The sequence below is a fragment of the Camelus dromedarius genome, chromosome 17 (assembly GCF_036321535.1).
Source record: "Camelus dromedarius isolate mCamDro1 chromosome 17, mCamDro1.pat, whole genome shotgun sequence".
In the NCBI taxonomy this organism is placed as follows: Eukaryota; Metazoa; Chordata; class Mammalia; order Artiodactyla; family Camelidae; genus Camelus; species Camelus dromedarius.
Genome location: NC_087452.1, coordinates 18274124 through 18297794, shown reverse-complemented (window position 1 = coordinate 18297794; position 23671 = coordinate 18274124). Strand labels below are relative to the sequence as shown.

The following is a 23671-nucleotide window of genomic DNA, read 5'->3' as shown; positions in this document are numbered from 1 at the left end:
CTAGTGCACTTCTCAAATATTCTTTCAGAAGTGCTTTGTCCCCAGCCCAGGCTGTTGAAGCCATTTGACCCCTAATGTCCAGAGGCACCTTATTAATCACCATGGGCTAAGAGCATCAGCGTGTACAACAATGTTTGGAATACAGGGAAGAAGGGAAGAAGGAGCTTAAATTCAGGAGGCCACAAATATGCCACCCACATGTGCCATGGACAGACAATCCTCCTTCATTTGGAGGCAGGATGCGTCGTGGTTAAACTCATGGACTCTGGCATTAGACACGGCCTGGGATGAATCTTGGCTCCTCCACTTACTAGCTATGGGAGTGTATGTGTATTACTTAACCTCTGTACCTCAATATTCCCATCTGTAAAATGGAGGATAATAATAGAACTTACCCGATAGATATGACACCTAACTTACCTAATAGGTTTGGAATGAGAACTAAACACATGAATACACATAGTCAGTGCCTAGCAAATTGCATGTATTTAACACTTGTCAGTGCTGTGACCTGCCCAATCTGTAACAAAAGCACCTGAGCTCGAAGTTATTGAGGGCACTTTTATTTCCACATAGCAATGACTAAAAGGAAGCTGGGGTAAATGAGAGGTGCTTTTAAGGCTCAGGGTCTCCTGCCTTGGTATAATCTGCCAAGGACACTTTTCCCACATAATAGCTCTGTGACATTAAGCAAATTACTTAACCTCTCTGTGCCTCAGTTCTTTTACCTGTAAAAGGGGTCATACGTTTCCTTCCTCGTGAGCTATAATGAAGATCAAATGTAGTTAACTGGACACCACTTAGGACAGTTCTGGCACACAATAATATAGAGAAAAGGCTCTTTGGACATTTCTTTCCTTCCCACTGGTCCCAGAGCTGGAAATGGATTTCATACTTTTCTTTGCTCTCCTGTTCTTTTTATAATTTTCGCGGGGGGCGGGGGGAATTAGGTTTATTTATTTGTTTTTTTAACGGAGGACCTCGGGCATGCTAACCATGCACTCTATCACTGAGCTATACTCTCTCTCTCTGATCTCCTGTTCTTCAGGTGAAATAACTTTTTTTCTCTTTTAACTGCCAGTAAAGAAGAAGAGGAGAAATGAAAAGGTATCATTCTAGATTCTAGAGTTTTGTCTTTGGACCTTGATTGCTATTTCTCAAGGCGAGTTTTAACGTGTACTTAAACATTCTGCGTGTTTAACATGCAGAAAACCCAGTGGTTCAACCAAGGTGTTCTGGAGAATTGATTACCTGAGAACCTTGTTGAAACAGCTGATGCCCACCTCCCGCCTCAATTCTGACTCTGTGGTCTGGAGAGCGACAGAGCGGCAGAAGGCTGCTCAGTTAAATGAACATTTGTTGTAAACCTGATAAAAGGAGTCAAAGGTCACAAGTGAGACATGCCGCCCTAATCTCACGGAATCACTCTGAAAGGGGAAAAACATCTCAGCAAGGTTAAATACCTTTCCTAAAACCACACAGCTGCTGTGGCTCAGAGGTTAGCCTCAGCCCTGAGATCCTTCCTTAAAATTACGTTTCCTTCCTTGTCAAGATCAAAACACAGTATGATTCTTAATTTATTTTTTTCATATTGCAAGTCTCAGTGGGTCATGGGGGACAGAAAACAGACACACCTAGTCATTTGGATTACTTTAAAAGGACAGGCGTATGTTAAGCCAGATTTTGTCATAACTACTGCCGCAGTAGACTTTTTTCAGACAACAAATTTCATTTTCGCTGACGTTTAAGTTGAGATTGAAAATACCAGGAGAAAAATCAAGAAATCCTCAGACCATTTCCAGTCATAAACAGCCTCACACAGCAGTGGCAGGTAGCAGACAAGCAATAAATAATTGCAGAATAAATAGTCTTCTGTGTACTTAGCTCTAGCCATAGGGAAATTTGGCTTATACACCAATGGCTTCATAATTGAAGTCAATCAGAACTGGTTTTCTGTAAGATTATGACTGACCTTTAATTGGTATCTAAAAAGATTAGAGAAAGATCCAATGGGCACTTGACTCTCTTTTTTTTTTTTTAAATAATATTAGACTAAACATGAAATTTTGTTCTTTACAGAATCAGTCTCACTCATTGATGAAAAATGTGTTTAGACTTAAAATAGCATTGCAAAATGTTATTCAGCAATACCTGGAAAGTAAATTTTTTTAAGCATTTTGGAATTTCAATTTCTTAGTAAATTTAGATGCATTTTGTACTCAAAACTAGTCAAATTATGTATCAGATACCCTGTTTTGCTTATCTCTCGACTTCTTGGGGGAAAGGAGTCGATCATTAACAACGTCCATTCATTTATAGAGCTGATCAATAATTCAGTGAATGTCCAGTTTGTACCCAAAAGTAAAGTGGGTGCTTGTTTTGGAGTAAACGAAAGTGAGAAATCTTTACCCCTTTTTCAGACTCTCCAGAATACCCCAAACTCAGAAGCGAGGCACAATACTTCTTTCAACACATTTAAGCATCATCAGTAGCCATTCCGGATGGGCAGTGATATTTACAAAACCATTGTGAAACACCAAGTGTTTCCAGTGGCATACCAGAGGGCTGGATTTCGTGAATAAAATCCATATTTACATAGCTATGCAGAGCTTCAGCAATTGTATTAAACCTCATTGCCAGTCATATTTCTTACAGACCAAGCATGCAGAAAGATACTGTGGCTTTGCCAATATTTGCATGTAAGAGCTCTCTTGTCCTGCCTGTGTATTTCTGTCCTCAGTGGAAGGAAGGAACTGATAGCAGGGGAAAGCTGTCTAGCAGAAAGGAAGAAATGTGTGTAGGGGGTGACAGAGGTGCTAACACATCACTGGTGGGAAGAATGTCCCCTGCCCCCTGTGGAAGGGAGCCTCAGCCACTCTCCAACCTAGCAGTGAGCCCTGAATTAACAGCAGCTGCCAACATCACTGACTGACTTCCACCAATCAACAATCCAGCCACCTACGCATGTTTTATAGCTAGGTTATGTTCTCATAAAGCTTATTTACTCCCGTGGCCATGATTCAGATGATACTGCTTATGCAAAATGTTCTTAAGTTATCATACATCTTAAGAAATTACTTGAAAGCTGTTTTACCAAACAGTCACTCAATCCTATTATCTTATCATTTAATGGATCCTGTAACATCTCTTGGGATTGTTTGTTACTAGCCATCTGCACATTACCTAGATAAAAAATATCAAACTGTAAATTCCCAGAGATGAATTTTAAAAAATTACCCCAATAACCCAAGCACCTTACGACATTATGGTTTGTAAAAGTTCTAAATTCTTCGACAAGTCATGAATCACTTTTAGAAAGGCTCCTAGGGCCTGATGCAAGATAGAGGAGGATTTAAAAGAACTTTGCTTCCTCAAGAGCAACAGAATTAGCATCTAAAACTACAAGAGGAATACCAAGGGTTAAAATTTGTATCCCATTTTTCTATTAGCAACAGAGCAAGTAAGTCATCAAGCAGACCTTTTCTTTGGATCTTGGCCAGCGAGGCAATGAGAAATATCACAAGGGGTGATTATATTTCTCCACATAAGAGATGATGACCAACTATGGTTTACGAAATGTTTTCCTGTCTCAGGAAATACTGCATTTGCTGTACAGGTGTCTACTTATCAGTCAACCCATGGAGTCCTCAAGGAAGTCCACGTCTCAGAAAAGACAGGCTGTGGTAAAGCCTTTGGTGCTGAAGACATTTTACCTTCCTGATAGAATTAGCCCAAAACTCTGCTTTGAATGGTTTTGCTTCTGGCTAAGATGGAGTAACAGGGACTGGATTTACCCTCTTACCCAAAAAAAAAAAAACTAAGGGGAGGAGGGTATAGCTCAGTGGTAGAGAGTGAGCTTAGCATGCATGAGGTCCTGGGTTCAATTCCCAGTATCTCCATTAAAAATAAATAAATAAACAAACCTAATTACCTCCCATCCCCAAAAAAGATATTTTAAAAAAACTAGACACTGGACAATAAATGTGAAACAACAATTTCCAAAACAGTGAGCACAGGTAACAAACCTTGAATGAGGTAAACCTCGACTGTCCCCACCTGTTGCCAGGGGAAGGTTTCCAGGCTGTGAAGGGGAAACCCAGATGGAGCACAGCGTACACTCTGAGGTGAGGAGATGGAGCTGAGAGACTGGGGAGACCAAAAGGGGTAGAAGTTGCAGAACAGAATGTTAGAGAAAACAGGGCTGCCCAGGGAGAGACTCCTGAAGCTAATGCAGATGGTCTAAGAAGACTCTAGCTGAGGACTGATCACTGCACACGTGGAAGGAAACCACCCTTTGGACAGGAAAGAACTGTCCAAAAGGATGAAAGGGAAGAGCTCCTGGTCCTCACACCGGGCTGAAAATGGTGCCTGTTCACAACAGCCAGACTGAAAAAACTCATCATTCATGAGGCCCTGAGTGGAGTCCTGAGGAAGGTCCTGCCTTGGTCACAGGGAATCGTTATTTCTAGCACGAGCACTGCTCTGTACCAGCCTCACAAATCATAAAAGTAAGACGTGAAAAGAATCAAACTGCATCCAAGTAACTAAACTGTATCCCCAAACAAATACCAAGAATATTTATAGGAATATGAAAATATGTAGCACCCTAGAAGATACAATCAAATTATGTCCAGCATCCAATCAAATATTACCAGGTAGGCAAATAGGCAGGAAAACATGACCCATAATCAGCACAATCAATCAATCAATTAAACTGCCCAAACAGATATTAGAATATGTAGATGGAAGACATGAAAACAATTATTATAACTATATCTCATATGTTCAAAAAGTTAAGCAGCCATATGCAAGATGTAAAAATGACCCAAATTCAAACTTCTAAAGATAAAAACTCCAATATACAGGATGGGATAAATGGAAGCTTAGATTATAAAAGAAAAGATGAATAAAATTGAAGACAGCAATAGAAACCATCAAAATCAAACAGAGAAAAAATAACTAAATAAAAAGAGCACTACTTAGCTGTGGGACAACTTCAGGTGGCCTACTATACGTGTAATCGGGGTCTGCAAAGGAGGCATGGGTGGGGAAACAAGAGTTGAAGAAATAATGGCTGGAAATAATTGCAAATTTGATAAAAACTATAAACCTACAAGTCTAAGATGTTCAGTAAACACCAATCATAAGAAACATGAAACTATATTAAACTGCTCAAAGTAGTGATAAAGAACAAATCTTAAAAGCAGCCAGAGATGATCAAATGTTTACAAAAAACAATAACCATGTCATGAGCATCTGTAACACCTAAAAGTAAAATATATGATACCAACAGTATAAAAGTTGAGAGGGGAGAAATAGAAATATACTATTATAAAGTTGTTGTACTACATGTGAAACGGTATAATATCACTTGAAGGCAGACCTGATAAGTTAAAGATGTATGCCATAAACCCTAAAGCAACCACAGAAATAGTAAAAAACAAAGAGTTATCCCTAAAAACCCAACGAATGAGGTAAAATAGAATCATAAAAGACTCAGTGAATCCAAAAGAAGGCAGGAGAGAAGGGACAAAGAACAGATGGGACAAAGAGAAAACAAACCACAAGATAAACTTAACATGTCAATACTCACATTAAATATAAATGGTGTAAACAAGTTAAAGGACAGAGATGGATAAATGGATAAATTAGGTGGATAAAAATAGCAAGATGCAACTGTATGGTTGTCTGTAAGACATGCACTTTAAGTACACAGACAGTTTACAATTTAGAAGATGGAAAAAAAATTACCATGCTAACACTGATCAGAAGAAATGTGGAGTGGTTATATTAATATCAAACAAGGCAGATTTCAGAATAAGGAAGGTTACCAGGATAAAGAGGATCATTTTTATAATGACAATCATGATGACACTTTTAAATGTTTATACCCTAATGCTAAATGTTTATTTAGAATTTCTAAATGTTTATACCCTAATAACAAAACTTCAAAATACATGAAACAAAAACTGATAGAACTTGCAAAGAGAAATAGAAAAATCTACAATCATAGCCAGAGCTTACAGTACCCCTCCGTGAATAACTGATATAAGTAGGAGACATACGATCAGTGAGACGTAGTAGACTTAAACAATACTATCAAATTGACCTGGTTAACATTTATAGAACATCCATCCAATGATAGCAGAATACACACTCTTCCCAAGTGCACATGGACCAATAGCCACTGGGTATTAAACAAGGCACCATAAATTTAAAACAATTTAATTCATACTAAGTGAAATTTCTGAATACAGTAAGATTTAATTAGAAATAAATAAAAGGAAGATCCATAAAAGTCCTCAAATTTCTGGAAACCAAACTATACTCTTCTAAATAACAATGAGCCAATGAAAATACATAAAAAGGAAATTAGAAAATATTTAGAAGTGAGTGAAAATGAAACCACACATCAGAATTTGTGGGATACAAAATTAGTTCTCGGGGGGAAATGTTACAGTACTAAATGCCTATCTCAGAAAAGAAACCTCTTTAATCAGTGAGCTTTTATCTTAAGAGACTAGAATAAGAAGAGCAAATTAAACCCAAAGGAAGAAGAAAACAATAAAAATAAAACATAAAAATAATACCATTCATAGCAGAAATCATGAAATAGAAAACAGAAAAGCAACAGAGAAGAGCATGGAAACCAAAAGCTGATTCTTTGAGAAGCTCTGTGATAGACTTCAAGCCAGTCTGACAGAGAATAGAGAAGACACCAATTATTAATACAGGATCAAGAGAGGTAATATCACTTACAGACTGTACACGTTCAAACGAGAAGAAAACATTATGAACAATTATGGCTACAAATGGGACAGCTAAAAAAAAGGCATGCAGATCGAAAAGGAAGAAGTAAAACTATCTTTATTAGCAGAGGATATGTTCACCTATAATCTAAATCTGATGAAATCCGGAAAAAAATTACCAGGAGTGATAAATGAGTTTAGCAAGGTTGCAGGATTCAATATCAATATGCAAAAATCAGCTGTATTTCTATATGCTGGTAATTAACATCCAGAAACTGAAATAAAAAGATAACACATACAATTGTATGAAATAATATGGAAGACTTAGGGAAAAAAAAATCTAACAAAAGACCTGTGCACTGAAAACAACTGAGAGAAATTAAAGATGACTTAAATAAATGGAGATATGTATCTTGTCTATGGGTCGGATGATTCAATATTAGTAAGCTGTCAATCTTGGTCTATGGATTCATTGCAATCCTAAGAAAAGCATCAGTAGGAATTTGTTTGTTTGTTGGTAGAATTTGAAAAGCTGATTCTAAAATTAATATGGAAATATAAAGACTTAGAATAAATAAAGCAACTTTGAAAAAGAACATAGTTGGGGTTTGTTCTGATTTCAAGACACATTATAAAGTTGCAGGAATCAAAACAGTATGTTTTAGCATAAAGGTTATGCTAAAACAGATCAATGGAACAGAATAAAGAGTCCAAAAGTAAACCCACACATATATGGACAATTGATTTTTCAAAGGTGCAAAGGCAATGTAATAAAGAAATGGTAGCCTTTTCAACAAATGGTGCTAGAACCATTGAATAAGCATATGCAAAAAAAAAAAAAAAAAGGAATTTCAAACCATACTTTGTGTCATATGTAAAAATTAACTCAAAATGAAAAGTAGACTTGAATGTAAAACCTATAATTGAAGAACTTCTAGAAGAAAACACAGGTGAAAATCTTTGCCACCTTGGGTTAGGCAAAATCTATTGAGATATAATATCACAATCCATAAAAGAGCATGTTGATAAAATGGACTTCATCAAAATAAAAGCTTTTCAATCTTGAAAGACATTAAGAGCATAAACAGCAAGCCAGACTGGGAGAAAATATTTGCAAGCCATATAACTGATGAAGTACTTGGATACAGAATATATACACTCCAAAAACCCATTAAAAGAAAACAACAATCCCAAGAAATTGGGGGAAAAATTTCAAACATAAAGAAAATATACTAATGGTAAATCAGTACATGAGAGACACTCAAACATCATAGGTCACCAGGGAAATGGAAATTAAAACCACAATGAGATACTACTAACACTCCTATCAGAATGGCTACAATGGAAAAGGCTAATAACTATGTCAAGTGTTGACAAGGATATGAAGGAACTAGAAATCTTATAATTTAAATATTTATGGGTGGGGACTTAAAATAGCACAACCACTTTGGAAAATAGTTTGGCAGAATCTTAAAAAGTTTAATGTATCCACCACATGATCTAGTCATTCTACTCCCAGGTGTGTACCCAAGAAAAACGAAAGTATATGTGCATACAATGACTTGTACATGGCTATTCATGGCAGTTTTATTTGTAATGGTCCCAAACTTTTATAACCCAAATGTCCATCATCAGGTGAATGGATCATTTTGAATATATGCACATATCAAATCATCAATATTTATACCTTAACCTTACACAGTGTTACATGCCCATTACATCCCAGTAAAACTGGGAGAAAAAAAAGGGGGAAAAAAAAACCCCACAGGTAAATGGAGAAACAAGGTATAGCCACACAGTGGAATATTACTCGGCAATAAAAAGGGGCTATGGATACACACAACAACATGGATAAATCTCAAAATAATTATGCTCATTGAAAGAAGAAAGATTATCTACTGTATGATTTCATTTATGTAAGACTCTAGAAAACACAAACTACTGTGAGAAAAAGCAGACCTGTAGTTGCTGGGTATTCTCACTATCTTGATTGTAGTGATCATTTCAAGGGTATTATTTATATTAAGGCATAAAATTCTACACTTTCATTATCCATTGTCAGTTATATCTCAATAAAGCTGTTTAAAAAAAAAACAACACTGAAAGCTTTGTTCTTGGCTGAGTCTTCTGCCAATTAAGGCTGTGTCTTCTGCCAATTAAGGCTGTGTGTGTGCAGTGGGACATTTTGGGGGCCGTGGGGAGGAGTACCAATGTAGGTTCCCTAACCTGCAGTCCACCCCTCTTGTCTTTCCCCGCCAAGCACCATCCAGCTGTCTCTGGCCACCCTCAAATTCAGGATAATGAATATGAGAGGGAGGGGTTCCCACCAGCCCTGGAAAGCAGGCGTGGGATCTGAGACACTGAACACTGAGACAATACCCGTGAAGGGAGGAGCTGGGCTCCAGCTGAGTCTATCATGGCCCACAGACTCCCTGCCCTCGCCCAGGGTGTGGTTTGAGGAGGCCAGATTTAGAGGCCTTTAAATCAATGCCTGTTTGCAGGAAGATCTGATTAAAAAAACTGAGACTGTTAACAACTTCTGCAGCAATCTGACTGACATGGTTGCAACACCCAAGCATGGGATCATTTTTCTAGCATGTTTACTGAATTTTACAAAAGCCATGTGCCCTCCACGGATTCGATACAAATGAAAAAACAAGGCAAAAAAGTGGTCCCTTGCCACAGGTAACTGAGACTGCTTTAAAGCATGTGGCTCTAAGCTGGGGTCCCCTAGAGAAGACTGGCTTTGAGTTATGATAAATGTAGAACAAACTGTTGAAAAAAAAGATTTTGGGTTAAAAAAAAGGATACAAAAACAAAACAAAACAAACAAAAAAAAAAGAAAAAAAAGAAAGAAAAGAAAAAAAAAATTTCAGGGCTGGGTGGGTGGGGAAGGATGTAATAGCTCAGTGGTAGCGCATGTGCTGAGCATGCATGAGGTCCTGGGTTCAGTCCCCAGCACCTCCATTTAAAAAAAACGATTTCTGGCCTGACTTTTGTGAGGCTTCAATCACAGTCTGACTGATTCATCTTTGGGTCTTTCTGGGTCATTCTGAGTGGAGTATGAGCTGCATTTAAGGCAATGGTGATTCTGTGTGAGCACGCCTCTGCAGAGGGCCGTCTTCCCCACTCAGAATCTGAGAAGAGATGCCTCTCCTTCCTTCCTTCCTTTCTTTTTGGCGGGGTAGGATATGTCAAGGGAAAAGCTTATGGCCTTTTTTCTCCATTTAAACATGAAGACAACCCCCACCCCCCATTTCTCCCTCCACTCCAGCCCCTCCGGAGTCCTTCACTGACCAGGACAGACCGGGCCCTTACCTTGTGCACGCAGGACTTTGCATTCAGGAAAAACAGCTCCACGGTGGTTTTATCCTTCAAAAACGATATGCTCTCAATGTAAAACCTGGAAAACAGCACACAAGTTTGTTTCTTCAGATTCCTTTCTTTCCCTCAGCACGGTTTCATTTCCTCACGCCGCTTCTCTCAAAGCAGAGAATTTTGAAGAACTGGAGGAGGGTTGTGCTTTATTTCCCTTTTAAAAGAAATCTGCAACACGTCTGTATGTGTGCATGTGTGCAAATATGAAGATACAATCTTCTACAGAAGGTTTTTGTGTGTTGGAAGGTGAGTTAAAGAAAAAAAACTCCACAATGGTTACGAACTGCAAACTTAAACTTATTCTCTATTGTCCATTCTTCGACACACGTCCTGGGAGCTCACAATACCTCAGCCAGCTTGGAAACAAAGCCCAGGGGAGCTCTGATGGTTGAAAGCAGAAGTCTGTTGAGGAAGCACTACTGTATTATTGAACCTTGAGGCCCGAGGCTCAGGGGTTTTCAGGCTCGGGGTGGGTGTGGGAGCCCCACGCTTACCTCGCCCCCACCCACCAGGAGAGTTTCAATCACACCCTCCCTCCCCTCACACTTCCAGGCTCTGGGCTTTCCCTTGGCTGGAAGCCAAGCTCTCCATACAACTTCATATTGGTCTTTCTCATGCAAATCAGGGTATTTGGGGCCTCGCTCCCCCCTCACCTCCCTTTTTCTGGGCCTTTGCTTGTTAGGTCTGTGAGGCCAGGTCCCTCTCCTGGGAGAATGCTGGAGGGCCCCGAGGTGGGGAGGAGAGGAGAGCCTCGGGTTTTCATAATCCCATCGTGTTGAAGCTGTCTGGTGAGGGCTGGTGCTCTGGGGGTGGTGAGTGGGCCAGCGGAGGCCCAGAAAGTTTTCTCAAGTGTTGGAGCCTCACTTGATGAATAATGCATGGAGCATGGAGAGACCCAATGCCCCGAAGACAGCTCACAGCGAGGGTCCTGGAAGAGAACTTGCTCTCAGTTTGCTGAGAGTCAAGATAAACCGGGCTGAGGTGGCACGGGGAGCCTGTCCTTAGCGCTGCAAAATCCTAATAGGCCTCGGGCATTTGCTCTTTTTATTTTTTTTCCCACCTCTTCCGTAATAAGGAAACATTTGAGAAATAAATCCAACGGCTTAAAAAGGCCATGAAAGATTTTTATCACTGAGATGGTAAAATCATTTGAAAAATTCCACCCTTAATATTCGTTGAATCATCAAGGGACGTTCCAGAAAGAGAATAAATCCTTTATATCCGCACTTACAAGGGTTTATGTCACTTATCAGTGAGCTTAATGAAGACTGATGAGTGTTAGGTGTGTGAGAAGGGAAAGTTAAGGGTTAAGGCAGGGAGGGAGAGAAAAGAGTTGGAGGGAAAAACAGGCATTGGAATGGAAAGACCTAGAACACGGAGTCCCATTTCCATCATTTATTAGCTGTGTGGCCTTGGGAAAGGGAGTTAGTGTCTTTTTTTTTTTTTTAATTGAGGTATAGTCAGTTATAATATGTCAATTTCTGGTGTACAGCATAATGTCCCAGTCATGCATATACATACATACATTTGTTTTCACATTCTTTTTCATTTAAGGTTATTACAAGATATTGAATATAGTTCCCTGTGCTGTACAGAAGAAATTTTTTAAAAATCTATTTTTATATATAGTGGTTAGCTTCTTCGTGTCTTTTCTAAAATGGCTGTTATGACTACACTTACCTCACAGGTTTCAGAAGGATTAAATGAGATAATATACATAAAACAATAAATACTAACTGTTGTTAATAAAAATCCACTTTCTGGAATTTAATGCTATGTGGCTTGGGGGATGTGGCTGAAGCTTTGAGTTTAAGATCCCTCGTCTATAAAGTGGGGATAATGGTGGCCCTAAGAGGATCTTTATGAAGTGCCCAGTACAGTGCCTGGCATGTGGTAGGAATTCAAGAAATTCTAACTATTGTGGCTTGGCGATCCTTGCATTATGTTAAAAAAAAAAAAAAAAGCTTACAGGACATGATAGGATTTGAACTATACCTGAAGGCTAAAGAAAAAAACAGGATTCCATGGAATAAAAAGAAATCCAGGTTGGGAAAATATGGTAGAAAAACAGCATCTCTTTGGAGTAATGTGATAAACATTCATAAGTTGGCTTTCTCCAAGAAAGAATTTGTAATAATCTGAGTATTCTCTCATCAGCGTAGGTCTTCTGGCCACAGCTGGACAGACCAAAGATAGTTACCTGACTCAAAGGGAACCTGTTAGTAACTTGGTGAGCATCCTATAAGGTAGTTCTGGGAGGAAGAGAGCTCAGCCCAACAGAGGCTCCTTATAGGGGATGAGGAATGGATAAACCAACCATGTACGGTCTCTTGGAGAGACTGAGACTGAGAGACAGGTCAAGAGGGAAACAGTGGAGTTGAAGAAAGGCACTACACAGAAGCCATGAGGCAGAGAAAGGACACAAGTCAGCAGCAGGAGCTGATGGAGCAGAAGCAGAGAATAGTGAGTCCCGGGGATGGTGGACCCAGGGTCAGCGGCTGCTGTATTGTAGGGCTGAGATGACCTGTGTTACTAAGTTCCCTAAAGGACCTTCCACTTCAACTAGGTGGTGGTTTTTTTCCCCCTGCTTCCTTTGCTTTTGCAAGCATTTTTATCTCTGTCAGCTAAGATAACAGAAGGAGGTGTCCAGGGGGCAGCCTGAGAGGGATCACGGCTAACGTCTCCTGAGCTTGTGTGCCAGGTCACATGCTAAGTGCTTTCCACGCGCCGTTTCATGTCATTCTCACAACAGCCCTGGATGGGAGATACCAACCACTACCTCCATTTCACAGATGCAGAAACTGAATTTTAGAGATCTGCCCACACGCGTGGGCAGGAGTAGGTCATGATTTGGGTCCCTCTGACTCTGCAGACCCTGCTTTTTGGCAGAACCTCCTCCTGGAGGCCTCTCTTGTCCACTCATGCAGCGTTTATGTCGGGGAGGCTAAGCCATGAGTAACTGTGCATGAACAAGATTGGCAAGATGGAAGTATGTGTATTCTCCATTGCTTCAAAATTCAGAACCAGGTCGGCAGACCAAACAAATAGATTTTGGATTAACCTATGAAACACATTTTAAAAAGCTGAAGTAGTCTTGGAGGGCGTCCCCCTGCCCTATAAGGGTCCCAGGTCAGATGACTAGCACCCAGGTCTGCTACCTACACCAAGATTTGGGGATTCTTCCTATAACTTTCAATTCCTTCAACACATATATATCTGACAGAGAGGGTACTTACTAAAGGCATAACCTCAGTGAATTCTCATACTAGCAAACTTCATAATTCCTTAATATTTAAAATCTGATCTTCATTCAAACGTCGCCATTGTCTTTAAAACTTAAAAAAAAAAATCCTGTGCACGTGTTATTATATAAGTAAAGCTGCCGTGGTCTTCAGCAGTAAGTCAAATATGCAAAAGCCTTCAGGGTCACTGACTGGATGTAAAACAGCTGAGCACATTCCTTTTCCTCAGCCAGAACTCCCTGGCCAAGGTGTGAGCCTGTGAGCCAAGCTAGCGCTGTCAGATTCTCTCATCGTGAAATAGAAATATGACTGGAATGACCCATAGATCAAAGATGGATGGAGCTATGGCTCTGCCTGATGAAACTGTCCATTGGCCCCTGATGCCTAGGTCCCGGCAGAAGCCGGGATTCCTCTCTTTTCTGGGGCCTTGCTAGCCCAGTGTCCTGTCAACTCTGTCAGCCACAACTGGGTTTCTGCTGTCGGCAACCAAAGACTCCAAATTACCAGAGGGCTTCCCGCATGCTCGGGACAATACAAAGGGCGCTCCAGGCATCACTTCATTGAACTTCAGTACAGCCATATGCTCTAGGCAGCCAGTTATGAACCCAGCTTACAGATAAGAAAACTGAGACACAGAGATGGAAAGTCAAACTTCCTTAAGCCATACAGGGAGGATGTGGTGGAACCATGATTAGAACGAACTAAGGCCTTTCAGATTTCAAAGTTTATATTCCAAACCAATATGACAGGCTTCTTCCCTACAACATCACAATGAAACAGAAAATGTACACAACGCCGAGGGCCCAAGGGAGGAAGGCAAAGCAGTCAGCCTATGAACCAAGAGCGAGAAGACTGCCAAACTGAAATCCATAGGACCACGTGTCACAGGGCACGGTGTCCCCAAGGACAACTGAGCTGAGTCTTAAAGAATGCATGAGTTCACCAGGTACCAAAGGCAGGAAGGGCATTCCAGGGAGAGGACAAATTAGCCAGACCAATCCTCTTGCTAGCTTTCAAGACTTTGAGAAGCCGTATGCAGGGAGCTGGGTGGCTTGGCATCAGATCAGCCTGTGGCTTGTCTAGCTCCCAACAGATACCTTTGTACCAGAAACTGGGTTCACCTGGTTTCTGAAGCCCCTGCCCCTGACTGTACCCTGGTTGCAGTAAACAGGTCCCTATCCTGTTTCCCACTACTTTCTGGCGACCCGCCCCATTGCCTTCTCCCTTTCTGCCTAGGCATCCAATTACCTGCTCTCTGAATCCAGGATCCTGTCTCTCCCTCAAGGGAGCCACTGTAATGACTTCATATTTATGGAGCATATAAAAAGCACGTGTGGTCCTCCGGGAGGATGGCTCCCGAGGCACGCCTATCAACACGTACCATGAACTGAAAACAAAATCTAGGGCTTCTTGATGAAATGAAACGGACTATCCCAGACTCATATAATAAAGACCTTTTATTTCAGCCCTTTTTTGGCAAAAAGATACCGTCTCCCTTCTGCATGCTTACTGTGAGGGATTTCATTAAGATTTTGTGAAGTTGAAGCCCACCGTTCAATTTTCAGCCTCAAAACAAACCCAGGCTTTTGGAGACAAATCTCATACAGTTTAACAAGTATGATTTCTTGAGAAGAGAGCCTGCCTTTTTGAGAAGAGGTTTTGTCTCTACTTTTCGTGCTCCTCCCGTTAGCATTTTTTTTCCCCTTTCTTGACGGGACGGGCATTCACCTAACTGCTCATCAGCCTCAACGTGACATGACAAGGATGGCTTGGAGGGGAGGCAGGCCTGTCACACAGATGACAACTCACACGTGTCAAAACACAGAAGACGCTGGTTGCTTGGGATGGGCTGTCCTTTAGTGGTCACTTCCGTGGAGGTGCCTGGTATTCCCCTCTGTGGCGTTTATTCATCACGGTGGGAAGCCAACCTCAGGGAGTTGGGGAGATACTGGGTGGAAGACCAGCTCCAACGCTGATCATGCCGGGGCCTTGGACCAGCTGCTCGGTCTCTCAGAACCTCCCTTTCCTCTCTTGCTCTACACACCAGAGGTTTCCATGGTGCTCAGCTGGGTGGGTGGCATGTAGCCCAGCAGTCAATCAGTGGTGGTGATTATTATCATGTTATTATTACCCCTCTACCAGTGGGACTGTAACAAAAGGTGCAGATTTAGCTGGAAACCGCTTTAAAACTTCAACTGTAAAAAACAAGAATGCAGATTCCAAGTATGTTTCCTAAGTTCTTTCTCTTGCGGAAGCAGCATGCCACCAAGGTGTCCATCTCCACAGAGAATGGGAAAACACTCTGACACGAGTATTCTTCTGACCACCTGCGACTTTTGCTCCCCAGCTGAGCCTATTTCTTTGTTTTCTTTGTTTGCTGTGTCTGAGTGATAGCATCAAAGACGGCGAATTCGGCAAGAATGACTCAAGTATGCCGTGTTCTGAACAGCGCTGAGTTCCTGACGGGCGTCCAGTGAGGGCCGCATGAAAACGCCTCATCCTAGTTTTCGTTCAGTCCTGTGGGTAATTTTAGGCACTCACTGCAGCCACCTGCCTAAGGAGATTTCTATCAGGTCCTAATCCACATTCCAAGCAGGGAGATATGTATTTATTGCTTATAATGACCCTGCAACCTCGGAGTCCTACTTTATAATGCACACTGCAGACAGCAGTGTAATTCAAGTGTATTTCACTTACTCCAAACGGTGATGCGGACCTTCTGAGAGTCTCATAGGTTCCCTTTTATTTCTGGGACGGGCGCATTCTTGGAGAATTCCCCAAAGGGAAGCATTATATTCTGCGATGTGCTCTCCTGCCAACACAGCTCTTCCTCACTTCTGAATTTCCCGGCGTTGCTAGCAGAACCAGAGGCCCCCCGCCCCCACCCCAGGTAAGCCTGCAGAAACCTGCCCTGTTGCTGATCTCCCAGAGTGTGTCTCTTCCTCAGTTCTCCAGGGAAGGGCTGGAGGCCCAGGATGGATAAGGGCCCTGCTGTGACCTGTCCTCAACGGGAGGGCGTCTTCTGCCCCGAAGGCAATGTGAAGTGTTAAAATCACATGGTGAATCCCAAGCGCTTGCTTCAAAACTGCAAAACAGCCTGCCCCCCACCTCTCCGAGAGGAAAGTGGGGACACATGCTCTGAGACGGAGACAGCAAGAGGCAGGAGATTAGTCTGAAGGGAGGGGAGGCTGGGCCCGGTGAGTGATGGAGACCATCGATGAAATCTCCCACCCAGTGCAAAAGGGAGTGGGTCAGATCCAAGCCCAGTCTCCGAACTTCCATATTCAAAGGCCGTATGCCATATTATGGATTTTTTTTTACCCACTGAACATGTGGTTGAGGTAGTCTCTTATTTATGTCATAAAAAAAAGTTAATATTTCCTGAGGGTCTTCATTACATGTTAACATGCATAATCCTCCAACAGCCCCCTGTACCACCACCAGATCCTACTTCACTTTACAGGTGAGGAAACAGGCCCACAGAGGGTGCCAAAGGCCACACAGCTAACACACGGGAGAGTTAGGAATAGAACCCAAGAGTGATGTTAAACGCTGGTTCTCAGTGGGTGGAGTGAGGTTCATTTGGCCACGGTGGAGACATTTTTTTAAAAAGTTGAAGTAGAGTTGATTTACAATATTATGTTAAGGGGAAGGTATGGCTCAGTGGTATAGCGCCTGCCTAGCATGCATGGGTTCAATCCCTAGTACCTCTATTAAAAAAATAAATAAACCCAATTAGCTCCCCTCAAAAAGAAAAGATTAAAAAAAAACCCTGAGATATAATGTTATGTTAGTTTCAAGTGTAAAACAAAGTGATTCAGTTCTACATACATGTGTTCTTTTTCAGATTCATTTCTATTATAGGTTATCACAAGATATTGAGTATAGTTCCCTGTGCTATACAGTAGATCCTTGTTGTTTATTTTCTATATAATGGTGTGTATCTGTTAATCCAAACTCCTAATTTACCCCTCCCCTCCCCCTTCCCCTTTGGTAACCATAAGATTGTTTTTTGTCTGTAAGCCTGTTTCTATTTTGTAAATAAGTTCATTTGGGTCAATTTTTTGGATTCCACAAATAAGTGATATCATATAATACGTGTCTTTCTCTGTGTGACTTACTTCACTTAGTATGATCATCCCTAGGTCCATCCATGTTGCTGCAAATGGCATTATTTCATTCTTTTTTGTGGCTGAGTAATATTCCATTGTAGATATATACCTATATCTTGAAGGCATTTTTTGCTTGTCCTGACTTGGAGAGTGTTACCGGCATCTCATAGTTGGAGGCCAGGGATGCTGCAAACATCCTATAGCACAGCCGGGCTCCCTACACCAAGGAGTCACCTGCCCTCAAATGTCAGTAGCCCTGCTATGGAGAAACCCTGCACTAAAGGCCCCCTTTGAACTTCTGTACCCTACAGCCCTTTTTACCTTTCACAATTCTAATGCCTTCCTTCTGCCCTTCTGCTGGCACCCTGAGGACAGATTACAGAGAAGACTGAGCAGATTGCCACAGATGCTATCTGATATTTGATCGGGGTGCACATTGAGAAATATATCCTGCAAGAAGCTGGAATCAGGATGGAGTCTGAGTTTTGAAGGATCCTGTCTCTTTCTGCAGTTCTCTTACAAATTAGGATGGTGGATCCTCAAAGGCTTTATGAATTAGGATAGTGGATCCTTCCAGGCTGCTCACCACTGCCTGGAAGTTCAAGAATGGCTATTTCGGAGGTCACGGTCAATGTTCAGGTAACTGACAGGTGATTTCCCCAGGTTCTGGGACGTTGCATGTTCAGATGGGAGTGTGGTGGGTGGACAAAGAGCTCTGACTGGCTCACACATCTGCCTCAAAGAGACTCTGCTGGGCCCAAAGGAGGAGGAATCTGTCATTTCTCTGCGCTTTTTAATCACATTCCTCTGGGAAGAGAGAAACTTTCCTGGCCTCTCCTTGCTGTAAGTCACCCACTCCTTGACAGCTGTAAAACAACTCCTGGCTCTCCAGTCACAAATACTTCATCTTTTTTTTTCCCTTTTATCACTCCTCATATTTGCATTAAAAAAAATTGCTTCAGTAGTATGTTCGTTGTAGGGAAAAAAAATACAGACAAGCAAAAATCATTCCTACAATCATTCTACCCAGAGATTAATTCCTGTTAACACTTTAAACTTTTTTCCTATCCTTAACGTTTGCTTACATGCAGTCACATGGCCTGTTTCTTCCCCCCGGGGGGTATACTGGGAGCCTCTTTCCAGATCAATAAATCTGTTTCTTCGCCAGAGCATTTATCTGCCGTGCTGTATTTCACATATTTGTCTTTCTTAAAAAAAAAAAAAAAAAACAGGTAGAATGAAGTGCACTTATGAGTTGTAGTCACGATATGTCCTTGAGTTAAACTCTTTCTAAAGGGCGAATGTTCCAGAACCAGACGAGGGGTTGCTGACAGACTGAAAAAATGTCTTTCAAAGACTCGGCGTCTGCAGCAACTTTGACAGAAAGGCAGCCGTCTTTCCCCACATCTCCTGCTAGAACTCTCCACTGACTCTCTCAGTCCCAAGTTCACAGACAATGCTTAGGAGTACCTTTAAGTGGCCACTTACAGTCTTAGCACATACCAAAGGTGACTTGGAAAGAGAACGAGGTAAAGAGGGGAAGAGGAGAGGGAAGACCAGAAGGAGGGGGGAAAAAAAGGAAGAGGCAGTCAGAAGACTAAGGGAGGTAAAAGACCCTAGATCCTGGCTTTGCCTGGAGCTAGGTGGTACCAGCCTGAGCCACCCTCCCCTGAGGGGATGGGAGCTTTTCTCCAATGAGGTCAGGCCAAGTCCCTGCTCTCCGATTTAAATGCCTTGCTCACTATCAAGCTTTTCAAATGCTTTACATCTGGGCTGCATTACCAAAGAGGCCCCTGTGTTTGCAGAAGATAATTTACAGGAGCAGATAACAACCCCGGGGCCTGGAGGAGTTCCCCCCTGCAGCCTGGGGGCGTTTGGACTCACAGGAAAATAGAGGACTCACAGGAAAATGAATTACGGGGCATAAATAAATTATGGGGAGTCTATACACCCGTGTCACACACATATTTAGCACAAATCACTGAGATTTTATAACTGAAACAAAGATTTAATCCTGGAGCTCACAAAGGGAGAACCAAGTGCCTTCACCTTAAATGTTTTCTTTCCTCCATGCAGAATCCGCATGTGTTTTTGAGCTGCTCCCTGCATCCTGGGGGGTACGACCAGGAGAAAGTCTTCCCTCCGCGAATCCGTAGGACCCCAGTGGTTAGCTCAGGAATCACAGACACAAAACATGTCAAATATGTAGCCTAGTGCCTGCCACAGGGTTAATGTGACATTTCAACAGAGACGAAACTCCTTGAGAGCAAAACTGTATGGTATTTTTCATTTTCACAAATGCTACAATTAAAAAAAAAAAGATATTTTCTTATATTTGCATAACACCCTGCAAAGTCATTTTGTAGCCCTTGATCTCTTTTTAATTCACAACCAACTTGGTGAAGATCACATTCGTCACCTCCAGTGCTCTGTTTCAGAATCTGTGCCAAGGAATGTGGAGGATTTGGGGGTTTGGTGAGTAGTTTAGAAAATGCCCTACGATGATGCAGATATGTACCCCCTCTCCCTCTGGGGAAGCTCTGAAATGCTATGTACTTTTCCATCTTATCTCTTTCATTAAAGTGATCCATTGTTCACTGTAAAAATGCCCTTACGTACTGGGCCCATCTCCAGTGCCGGCATTTGGACGTTTCTAATTGTCAGCCATGAAAATAACAGTGATGCACGTCCAAATAATGCATTAGCTCCGTGGAGAATCCTTTCTCCTCATGCGCTAACTACTCAGCAAGTGCACACCTTGGGGTCCACAAGCAAATGACTCCACCCACATTCCAGGGATGCAGCAATATTTGCTGATGGGAAAGGCAGTGACTCCAGTATCAAAAAAAGACCGTATTTTTAGAGATTTCTACGATGACCCAATGTCTAAACAGAATCAAATTCTATCTTTGGTTCTATTCTTCAAGGACTCCAAGTGTAGTCCCCCCAGTAACCTGGAGGGTTGGTGGTGGTGTCTGTTAGGATGTAAATATCCCCAGCAGATCTGTTTTCTCAAAAGAGGAGGCTACAGGCTCTCTGAGAGGCAACTGACTTCACTGGAGTGGCTAAAATCCCATTTGTGAGCCCTTCGAGGAACGATGTTCCACTCGGTGACCTCGGGCAGTTCACTTAATTCCGTGGCGTGTGCTTCTGCTTTATCATTTCTTTAATTAAATCGGAGTAACAACAAGTCTTTAATTGGAATAATCACAAAGACTATTATGATCTCACTATAGTGTTGGGAGGAAGAATTAAGGGAATAATTAAAAACTTGATAAGGGTTTTGAAACACGCCAGTAGTTAAGGGAAAGTAATGCCAAGTGATTATGGGAGACAAGTGCTGAAACTCACAAACAAGCTACAGGCTACCCCGGAATCCCAGGAACCTACTCTGAAAAGACAGGGCTGCCTTATGAAGGGAAGACCGAGTTTTCTCCCCTGCCATCTTGAGACCAAAAATAGATCAGATATTAGTGGTCAAAGAACTAGCACACAAATCTGGTTACTAAGTAAATGGAACTTGATAAACTCTCCAAAGACAATGCTTCCACTGAGTAGTTAAGCTACATAAACACCACATGTGTGCACACAGATGAAACTGCATGGAGTTATCTGCAGCCTAAATTTTAATACAATCATTGGAAACAGCCTAAATGCTTAAGAGGAGACGGGATAGCTGAATTATGAAAGTGCAAAGAAATAAAGTAGATTTTTAAATGCCCAAGGAAAGACCTCCAGGTTTAAGAAAAACAAAAAAGAAGTAAGTCACCAAACAACTTATCAACCTTATTTTTCTCTAAGAAGGGGAGGGAACTGGGGGGGAGGGGGAAGGGGAGAGAACTGGGGGAAGGGGAAAGGGGAGGGAATGGGGGAGGGGGAAGGGGAGGCAACTGGGGGGGAGTGGGAAGGGGAGGGAAGAAGCCTGGTGGAGAGTAATTCTTACTTTTCACTCTACACCTTCATAAAGTTTGAAATGTTTATAATATAAAGCTTGGTGAAAAAAAATACTGATTTATGTTGAGCCATTATCCTCACATAATGTGAGATTAAAATTTTTCTATTCTCTGACCCCTGCTGAATTATTAACATGCATTTTTTTTTTCTATTGCTTGCTGGTTTGTGTTTATCTCTTTCACCATTTCCATGGGCACAAGCACTCATATCACACTCTTTCCAGGAAACTCCTATGTTTTTCTTTAGGATTTCTGTGCACTTTTCCATACCAGCTAGGCTCCTGGACAAATCACCGTATGCTACCGACTTCCTGGGCTTTAAAAATACGACTTCTGGTGGGAAGAAAAAAAAGACGAAACCAGATCTCAGAGCAAAAAGCAAAAAACAAATTGGGGGCAAAATATTTACTGAGTAAGGAGCAGCTTCCATCCACCATCACCATCAATTCATATTGAAATAAGAGCCTTAAAACAAAAAGGGCAGGATATCAGGGCCTCTTATTACCACACTTTTGGATTTCGTGGAGCATAATGAAGTTAAAAAAAAAAGTGTTTGTGGAAATTGACATGATTTTGTCACGTAACCACAGTACAACACCCCCCCCCCAGCAAAGAATTAGACAAGAAGCCCCTACCATATGGCATAAAACAAAGGTATTTCAACATCCCCCAAATGACACAGGCTCAGAATATAGGTCTTTAGGTTGATCTAGCGTTATGAAAACATATTTAGATTTATGGGAAACCTGCTACCTAAGCTTATTTTATCACATTTGGCTTCAGACCAGGAAAACAAAATTTATCATGAAAATATATCAAATTCGGAACAGTGGGGAGAGGGGCTAGTGCACAGGAAGGGGCTTTCAGCAAAATTGGTAATGTTTTATTTCTTAAGCTAGGGACAGGAACACGGGTGTTACTCCTTGTAACATTTTATTATCTTAGCCTGTGAATAATTAATGTGAAAAAAATATTTCCATCCTTGGCCGCCTTGATTTAGTTGAATGTATCCATTTCAGGAGAATTAAGTGGGGCCCATATGTATGGTTAATTGACTTGCCCAAGCAGAGCTCAGAGAACAAATCAGGGATTCCTTCTCATCAGTCTCTCTGCAAGAAAGTGAAATCCAGATTTCTGCACTGTTAAGATAATTCTTTCCCTGAGCATTTGTTTGCATTTTATCATGTATTCAAATTAAGGTGTGAAGTTGCATAAAATTCAATTCTTTCCATAGTCTCTAGAAAAATATGCCTATATAAAATATAATGGCACATGTTTGCTATATTTCAAATCATAAATATCTAGAAGTATGCTGTGTCAGAAACAGGCTTATGTATTAAAATGTATTATTTATGTTTTTCAGCTTTAAATGGATTCAAGGGACTTTGAGAAATAAAGGCAGGTGATTGTAGTCTTTATCTTCAAAGAAAACAGCTCTACACAGTGTCTATGGTAACTTACTTGGTCTTTAGACTAAGAGAGTAGAGAATCTCTTTCATGTCATAATTTTTTGATAGGTCCCTTTAAAAAATTTTTTTCTATCTCTGATCATCAGGAATTTTTTTTTCTAACCGAAAAAAAAAAAAAAAGGGCGAGGGGAGGGGGAAGATGGGGGATGATGGATGTTTCTGAACACATACCTCACAGAAAAGTGCAAAATGGTTGGGCCTGGTTTCTTGGGCAAGTCATGGTCAAGAACTCGGTGGTCCAGCTGTAGCCAGTTCTGCTGACCTCTGTAAGAGTAAAACGAAGAAAGATTACACAGAAAGTCAGAGACAGCTTCAACAGCACACTGTGCTACTGAGCAATTATCTCACACAGCAACGGTAGGAGTATAACCTGTTACAACCAGTAATGAGGCCACTATAGCCATTTCTATCAAAATTATAAAAGCAACCTGCCTCTGAACCTGCATTGCCATTTCCAGGAGTTAAGATACACTTGCACATGTGGAAAAATGGCCTGTGTGTAAAATCACTCACTGCAGCACTGTTTGTAGCAGCAAAAAGGCTCAAACCAACCTAAACATCCAACAGGGTACTGTTTAAAAAAACGAGTTTAAAAAGCAGCTCAGGACAATGCAGCCATACAAAAGATCGAGGGTACCTTTACAAAATTACTGTGAGCAATTTTCCAAATACGATGTTAAAGGAAAAAGCAAGGCGTGGAACAGTGAGTTATATATAATACAGTACTTTTTTAAATTAAAAAAAGAGTAGCCAGACATATATGCATTT

General features: G+C 41.4%; 1 protein-coding gene across 4 annotated transcripts in view; it reads right to left on the bottom strand.

The window, feature by feature from the left end:
* Positions 1-23671, bottom strand: part of FRMD4B (FERM domain containing 4B) — a 284910-nt gene that overhangs the window by 85677 nt on the left and 175562 nt on the right. For all 4 annotated transcript variants that reach the window (XM_064496320.1, XM_031470717.2, XM_064496319.1 and 1 more), the window contains 2 exons: positions 23075-23167; positions 10068-10152 (listed from right to left, as the gene is read on the bottom strand). In XM_064496320.1, the coding sequence (XP_064352390.1) occupies positions 10068-10152; positions 23075-23167 (178 nt within the window). The remainder of the gene's footprint in view (positions 1-10067; positions 10153-23074; positions 23168-23671) is intronic.